General features: G+C 37.1%; 1 protein-coding gene across 1 annotated transcript; it reads right to left on the reverse strand.

Annotated features, from left to right (window-relative positions):
- Window positions 1-631: 631 nt before the first annotated feature.
- On the reverse strand, window positions 632-2178 carry LOC104240757 (36.4 kDa proline-rich protein-like). Its single transcript, XM_070151667.1, is given in 3 exon segments — window positions 632-912; window positions 1012-1878; window positions 1881-2178. Coding segments are annotated over 2 exon segments (1101 nt in total). The 5' UTR covers window positions 2121-2178; the 3' UTR covers window positions 632-912; window positions 1012-1017.
- Between the last annotated feature and the right edge of the window lie 7064 nt (window positions 2179-9242).

Here is a 9242-nt window from a genome sequence, read left to right on the forward strand (position 1 = left end):
ACTTAATATATAAATATATTTTTCACATTGTAAGTTTATTCGGTACGGTTCGGTATCATAAAATAAAAACCTACCCTAATTATCGATAGTTATAGATGTATATAAAAACCTGCGATTATATTAAAAGAAACCAAAAAATCGGTTCGGTGCGGTACGGTTCGGTCGGTTTTTAAATATCCATTGACAGCCCTAATATTATGGGTTTAACTTTTACATTTGTAAATCCTCAAATTGGTGTTCCTCAAAATTGGGAGACTAGAATTCTTCCAAAAGTGATCATATTCAAGAAGTCATGGATAATATGAATATCCATATTATCCGTTAAGTAACCCATTTTTTATCCGTATTAAATATAGATCCGATTGGATAATGTATCCATTTGTTTTAATTACCTATTTCGACCCACTAATATCCGACCTGACTCAGCCCGTTTGCCACCCGTAATCATGTCCTATACTTTTCTTTGTGTGCGCCTAGCTAGGAGTTACTAATGTTTTCTGCATCGTACCAATTTTATTGGATGTTCCCGAAAGGACGTCATGTTCTATACTTGTATCGCATGACTTGCAGGATGAATTATGGGTTCTTATTACCTCATGCATGTTCATATTTTCAAATCGGCAATACAATATAAAGCACCTTCAAAAATATTTCCTATCAAAACAATGAAAATACAACATTCCGTACATTAATGAAAGGTAAATAACTCGTCAAACTTATCTCCATTGAAGGAGTTCATTTGTCACTCTCTTTCTTTTTCCTTCAATTTATTGGCCATGATAAAATGGAAATTGCAATCTCACACCCCTTGCATTCGCAGAATGTGTCTTCAACTATATATGAAAATGCAGCAGAATTAATCAAATGTCCCACTCAAGCTAATGAGCCTTTCCTATTAATTTTAGCAGCATCCTGCATCATATTGCATAATGTTATGATCTAACTTAAATGTTGAAGTAGTACATGAAGTTCCAAATCGTACAAAATTGAAGGGGAAAACAAAAAGACAACCTTGAGTTAGGATGAAGGACACTTGAAATCTTTGGGTGGATACTTGCCACAATCATCAACAAGAACTTGAAGAGCAATAGGAAGAATGATGTTTATATTTAAGAGCTTGAGCCTAATGGTGGTGCAAAGACAAATGGCTGCATCCAAATCCACAAGTCCCATAAGAAGTGGACAGCATGTCTGTTTAGCACTGCCGCCGATACCAATGTGGATCAATCCCCCCAACACGTCCACACAAGCACCCAACTTAAGAGCATCAATGGGGCAAGTCTGTTGTGCAGGTGGTGATGGTACTATTGTCGGCGGCGGTGGAGGGCATGGTGAAGGTGGTGGTGGAGATGGTTTCACGATTGGTGGTGTAACAACCGGAGGATTTGGCACGTAGGGTGGTGGTGTTACCACTGGAGGGTTGGGTACAAAAGGTGGTGAAACGACTGGGGGTGTTGGTGCTGGTGGTTTTGGAGTGAAAGGGGGTGAAACAACAGGTGGTTTTGGAATGACTGGTGGTGAAACAACAGGCGGTGTTGGTGCTGGTGGTTTTGGAGTGAAAGGTGGTGAAACAACAGGTGGTTTTGGAATGACTGGTGGTGAAACAACCGGTGGTGTTGGTGCTGGTGGTTTTGGAGTGACTGGGGGTGAAACAACAGGTGGTGTTGGTGATGGTGGTTTAGGCACATAAGGTGGACTGACAGTGGGAGGTGGATGTACTACTGGTGGTTTTGGGACATATGGAGGTTTTACATGAGGTGGCTTGACATGTGGAGGTCGGGGTGGAGGGCACGGTTTTGGTGTAGGGTGTTTAGGGGTCTTAGGGGTGGAAGGTGGTTTTACATGTGGGGGATATTTAGGGTGGGTGGGGGTGGAGGGCACGGTTTTGGTGTAGGGTGTTTAGGGGTCTTAGGGGTGGAAGGTGGTTTTACATGAGGAGGTTGTTTGGGGTGGTGGGGGGTAGAAGGTGGTTTTACCTTAGGAGATGGATGTTTGGGAGGCAATTTTGGGTGTTTTGGGGTGGAAGGAGGATAAGGGCAGTAAGGACATGCATGGGCAATGAACAAAGTTCCAAGTTGGAGAAGGAACAATAAGATTCTAGCTACATTGAACTTCTCCATTGTTGGTAAGGAGAGGGGGGAAGTGTTGCCAAATGCTACCAAGAGAATGGTACACTATGGCACTTCCTCTAGCACTGCCTTTCTTATAGAGAAGATACTACTACCATCTCTTGGATTTTCCCTTTTTCTATTTTTTTTTAAAAAATTCAATCTACAAGGTGCTAGGGTTAGGTGAGTAAGAGCCCGTTTGGTTTAGCTGATTTAGAGTAGCTGATAAGCATTAGGTGCTGAAAAGCACTTTTAAGTGCTGAAGCTGATTTAAAAAATAAGCAGTTACGTGTTTGGATAAAAGCGCTGAAATTAATAATAAGCAGCTGAAGAATTGGGTATACGAAGAGTTTTGTCTAAAAAGAATTATTTTAGGGATAGAATAGTAAACATTTTGATCAAACCTAAAGTGCTTATAAGCTGAAATTTGATAAGTTGGGGAGACCAACTTATGACTTTTGGCTTTTCGCTTCCCCTTGAATGCATCCTGCATGACGTATATTCAAATTAATTAACCGGATAAGTAGATTTCGATTAACAGATAGTTAAACATAAAAGAAACCGTTTACGAAAGCCACCTCTATAGTGTTTGACAGTTTATATACATATAAAAATGTAACTATAGCTAGCTCTAACACGGGCATTCTTATGAAGAAGATACTATTAACAAGTCCATTGACTTTTAATTTCCTATTCTCATTCTCTTTTCGACCATTTTACCTACAAGTTGATCTGGTTATTAGGTGAATAAAATTGATTGCAATACTGTTAGTTAGAAAGTGTTTACATTAAAAGGCAATTATAGGAAGTATTTTATGAAAGTCAGCCCATAAGATTTTTCACAGTTTATCTTGGTCACAAATTTGCTTTGCATTTATGGAATCCGTATAAATAGTTGTAGAAAAAGAATTGGCAAATATCTTCTATAAGTTATTTAGCACGGCTAAATCCATTTTTTAAAATTTCGTACTCTTATATATTAAAAGTTCACTAAAATCTTTAAAATTCTTAATTCGGCAACTAGCTGTTCAGAAGAACAAATAAAAGATAGGCCTACAATATGTTTTCGTAATGCAATTGATTTGGGAGTAAATAGTAATAGTACCACGTATAATATATGACAAATTGTATAATATAATAAGCTTTAATTTCTGTCTCAATTAAATAGCCATAAGGTTCCAAAACAAGCTGCGACTTTTTGGCCTCAAATTTCAAACTTTGTCCAAGTGACAGTATGTGAATCGGAGAAAGGAAATGAAGTGCAGATTCAGACAATTTTGGCACTTACTTTTGCTATTCAGTCCGTGATTTAGTTATGGGGAGACTAGACACTACATTCCAATCACTCTTACCTTTTAAAAAGTAGCCTCCCATGTGGCACGTATATCCTATCAGTCTATTATTCATAAAACACATTCCCGCGCACAAAATATCTCTAATTCATATAGGGTTCGAAAAAAGAAACATACTTTTTCAATTGTCCCAATTTGTTTGATATAGGTCGGATTCCAAGAGCCAAATAAATTTTGATTATCCTGATTTTTAATATAATTTTTAAATATTTTAAATTATTAATTATATTATTACGTAAAAATGTTATTTTAAAAATAAAAATTTTATGTCCAATTTTACAGTGAAATTAAGAAATTTAACTCTCGAAATTTGAACTGTATTAAAAGAATTGGACGGAGGGAGTATATATTTTAAAATAGACATTTATAAGGACATCTAATTGCCTTATAACATATGCAAGAGTATTTTGTCTAAATTAATAATCTTTTCTCTTCAAATGTCTCTCACTAAATTAACACTCAAACTAAAAGGGTATATTTGCAGAATGTACTTTTCATTTTTTTAAACCTCACATATTGTGAAGTACATTAAATTTGTAAAAATGAATAATATCTGAATCAGAAATAAGAATTTGCTTAGGTTTCATAATGGTCTAGACTCTTAGTTAAAAGATGATATTGCCGACAAACTCGGCCCTTGGGAACAACTATTAAAGTTTTCTTGGCTTTTATCTGTTTTTATTTCTTTGTGCTACTAATTTATACATTTCCTAGGAAAATGTTAGTGCTACATGATTTTCTTATTTTATTTTAGATCGTCAAAAAATTAAGTTATCGTGATTGTTGGTAATTGAATGAATCTACTGTGTATAGCAGCTCTGCCAAAAATGAGTGTAAGAAATTAACACTTCAAATCACAATTCACAGCCTCCTTTCTTGAAACAACACGAAATCTGAGTCATATGTTGTAGCTCAATTTTATGAAATCCACTTAATGTTTAATAAATAAATGCAGGGACCAGAGATATGAATGGTTTCACCTATGTTGCTCGAATCCTTCAAACTGTTATTGTAGAAATGTTTAACTTTCACAGGATCTTATAATAAGAATTTATTGGTATTTGTTATTTGTGGTTTGAATTATTTTCTTGTATTTTTAGGAAACCCATATTCCCTATAGGTTTAGGAAAACCCATTGTCCTAATAGAATTGGGAAAGAAAAACCTATAGTCCTTGTAAAATTGGAAAACCTTTCTTATATATGTTTGGGACCTTTTGGAATCTATATATAGGGGTTATAGTTGGGGATTCTACAGATTGTATTGTGCTTCTTTTCTCATTCATAGTGGAAAACTCTCTCTGCTTTTGCCCCGAGGATTAGGCTTGGCCGAACCTCGTTAAATCATTGTGTTGATTTTTCTTCTCTATTTGCTTTGTGTGTGATTGTGTGCTAGTTAACCCATGATATTCAGCAACAATTGGTATCAGAGCAAGGTTCGGGTTTCTACACATAATTTAGGGTTAAGATGTCTTCATCATCTTCAACAAAGTACGAAGTAGAGAAATTTGATGGAGGTTCTAGTTTCACTCTATGGAAGATTAGGATGAAATTGTCCTTGGTGTTACAAGGATTATGAAAAGCAATTGATGAGGATTTTCCTAAAGATATGAAAGAGACAAAGAAGGAAGACCTGAAGGAGAGAGCTTTGAGTGCGATCTTCAAGAGTGTTACAGATAGCGTTCTTCGGGAAATTGCTGAAGAAACTTCTGCAGCAACAACATGGAAGAAGCTGGAAGATCTGTATTCTAAGAAATCGCTGACAAACCGCCTCTACCTGAAAAAGAGGTTATACAATCTCCGTATGAACGAAGGTACACCTATTAAAACTCACCTTGATGAGTTTAATTCAATTATAATGGGCCTGAAGAATGTGGATATCAAAATTGAGAGTGAGGATCAGGCCTTGATTGTGTTATGTTCTTTACCACAGTCTTATGATATTTTTGCCAATACACTGCTATATGGGAAAGATAGCATTTCACTAGAAGATGTTAGTAATGCACTAAAATCTAAAGAGTTGAAAAAGAGCTTTCCAGACAACAGAATTGAGGGCGAGGGTCTTGTGATTAGAAGGAAGAACACAACAAAAGGACTTTAACAGGAAAAAGTCAACCGCAAGATCAAAGTCTAGAGCAAGGAAGCAAAACTGTTATGAGTGCGGGGAGCAAGGTCACTACAAGAGAGATTGTCCTAAGCTGAAGGATAAAAGAGGGAAGCATAAAATAGATAATTCAGCAAATATTGTTGACACTGGCAATAATTCTGATGATAGTGATTATGTAGGGAAAGTTTGTGCTGTGAGTTCTAGTCATGGGCAAAATTCTTGGGTTCTTGATTCTGGTGCTACTTTCCACATGAGTCCACACAAGAATTGGTTTGCAACTTACAGACAAATGAGTGGGACTGTCTATATGGGAGATGATAATCCATTACCAGTAGAGGGGGTTAGTAACATCAAATTGAGAATGTTCGACGGAATCATCAGAAACATTAAGTTTTGGCATGTTCCTCGGATAAAGAGAAATTTGATTTCTCTTTCGACTTTGGATGATCAAGGGTATAAATTTCACTCCGAGAATGGAATACTTAAAATGTGTAAAGGCTCCATGGTACTTATGAAGGGTAAACTACATTCTAAATTGTATCATCTTCAGGCCAGTGTAGTTGAAAGGGAAGTTGTTGTAGCTTCTAGGAAAAGTGATCTGAATCAGTCTCAGTTGTGGCACTTGCAACTTGGCCATATGAGTGATAATGGATTATCTTTGTTGAGTAAGCAGAATTTGCTAAATGGGTACAAAAATCAAGCTTTGAATTTTTGTGAGCATTATGTGTTTGGTAAACAGACAAGGATAAAGTTCATCAAGAAGGCCGAGCACAGGACCAGAGACAAGTTAGATTATATACACTCTGATTTGTGGGGTCCAAACAGAGTTCCCTCCAAGAGTGGTGCCAAGTATTTTATGACTTTGATTGATGATTACTCAAGGATGGTGTGGGTGTATTTTCTGAAAACAAAAGATGAGGCATTTTCGACATTTGTTAAATGGAAGACGATGGTTGAGAGGCAGACGGAAAGAAAAGTTAAGCGTTTTCGAACTGACAATGGGTTGGAATTTTGCAATTCTGAGTTCGATAATTTCTGCAGCAGGGAGGGCATAGTGAGACACCACACTTGTGTCGGAACACCACAACAAAATGGTGTTGCAGAACGTATGAATAGAACGCTTTGTGATAGGGCACGAAGCATGCTTTCACACTCATGTGTTAGCAAAGATTTTTGGGCTGAAGCAATCAATACAACTTGTTATTTGGTCAATAGATCTCTATCCACAGCTATTGAGTTCAAAACTCCTTTTGAGGTATGGTCCGGTTCGCCTGCTGATTATTCAAATTTAAGGATATTAGGTTGTCCTGCTTATGCTCATGTGAGGGATGGAAAACTTGAGCCGAGGGCAAAGAAGTGCATATTTCTAGGGTATACAACTGGAGTGAAAGGTTATAAGTTGTGGTGCACAGATCAAAAGACTCCAGGGCTAATTATCAGTAGGGATATAACAATCAATGAATCTGCCTCACTGGACTATCAGAGGGAGAAGGCAATAGCAGAAACAGATCGTGGTGTCAGTGACCGCATAGAGCTAGAAATTGAATCTCCACTAGCTCAGCCCAGTAGTTCTAAAGTAGAGGAAGTGGATGAGGTACAAAATATTGATCAAGACGATAATGTTGATGCACCTGCGCAACAACAACCATATAACATTGCAACAGGCAGGGAGAAGAGAGTGATCAACCGACCGCAAAGGTTTGCAAACGCAGTTGATGGGAATCTTCTTGGATATACGAATCCAGTGGGATTTGCTTTGGCAGTTGCAGAGACCGTTGATGTGTTTGAGTGTTATAGCTATCTAGAAGCTATTCCGAGTATAGAACCAAATCGACGGATTAGTGATATGAGTAAAGAGATTGAGTCTCTTAACAAGTTTAGGTGCTTCCTAGACTTGGTTGATGCTTGCGAAAATGGATAGAGCCCTTGCAAGGGCTGAGGGTAAGGTAGAGAGACGTTGTTCCTGTTGACGAAGAGAATTCAAGCCAAGGGGAAGATTTGTTATTTGTGGCTTGAATTATTTCCTTGTATTTTTAGGAAACCCATATTTCCTATAGGTTTAGGAAAACTCATTGTCCTAATAGAATTGGGAAAGGAAAACCTATAGTCCTTGTCAAATTGGGAAACCTTTCTCATATATGTTTGGGACCTTTTGGGATCTATATATAGGGGTTGTAGTTGGGGATTTTACAGATTGTATTGTGCTTCTTTTCTCATTCATAGTGGAAAACTCTCTCTGCTTTTGCCCCGAGGATTAGGCTTGGCCGAACCTCGTTAAATCATTGTGTTGATTTTTCTTCTCTATTTGCTTTGTGTGTGATTGTGTGCTAGTTAACCTACGATATTCCGCAACAGTATTTTTAGAGGATCCGAGCAACTTATGCCATAAGAAAAGACAGCCCGATGCACAAAATATCCCGCTTTGCAGCATGGTCCGGAAAAGGACTGCACCCCAAGGGATATAATGAAGGCAGCCTACTCGGATATAAGCCTCAGTGACTAATTTCATGGCTCAAACTCGTAACCCATAGGTCACAACAAGGAGACAACATTACCGTCACTTCAACACTCCCCTTCTAGAGCAAACTTATGCATTGACCAATAAAAATTAGATAACATTTCAAGTTCTCAATACAATGACTCATCCAATTAAATTTTCTTGAAAATAAGGGTGGAGTCACGGACTAGATCTTTTGTGGAAGAAAAAGCCAAGAAGACGCTGATATTGTTTTCTCAACTTGCAGCTTCTATTATCTACAGTATAAAATATGTTACTTAAAGTAAGTGCAGGATTTTATCTCTAGGATTTCGTACTATCACGAGATGAAGGTTACTGCTGTTTTTGCCAGACATTATTATGGCAAATCAATAATCACATGTCATTTCTTTAATTCTTAATGTCCCTGTTACATTAAGTGAAATAAAAGCATACATTTACTAATTGGAAACCCCGTTAATATTGTTTATATCCACAAATAGAGTTTGAAATTTAAAGATCAAATCGACCTGGAATATCTTGAGGCTTACGTAACACGTGATCAAACCATCTAAAGCCATATTTTACTATTTTATTCTCTATATGTGCTATTGGCCCTTTTTATGGATGTGATCATTTCCCATCTTATCAACTTTTTATTATGAGGATTCACTGTAGAATGACAAGTTCTAATTTGTTATCAACCGATCGCAATCTTTTCCTTATTTATTTAGGCCTCATACCAACAATGTAAGCAAACTCATTATAGACGAATTTGTCACGGTCCGGATTTTTTATCCTCGGGAGTCGTGATGGCGTTTATTAATGTGTGCTAGACAAACCAATCATTTAACTACTTACTTCATTACCCAATTATTTCTTTTTAACAAATATAAGGCGATAACATGAAAAACAGCGGAACTTTAATTAATTAAGCGGAAGATAACAATTAAATATCTGAAATCTGCATCTATTACAACTCTTAAAACCTAAAACACCCAAAACCTAGTGCCACAGTGTCACAGACGGTCTAAGATTTACTACATACAAAGTCTGAAGAAAATGACAATACATTGTTTCTGAATAAAAGGAAAATGAAATAGAAAATAGGAATAAAGGAGATGTCAGGGTGTGCGGACGCCTACAAGTCTACTTTGGATCTCCGCATGGACTGAAGGTAGCCTCCACACTACGGTCCAAA

The sequence above is a fragment of the Nicotiana sylvestris genome, chromosome 7, assembly GCF_000393655.2.
Source record: "Nicotiana sylvestris chromosome 7, ASM39365v2, whole genome shotgun sequence".
In the NCBI taxonomy this organism is placed as follows: Eukaryota; Viridiplantae; Streptophyta; class Magnoliopsida; order Solanales; family Solanaceae; genus Nicotiana; species Nicotiana sylvestris.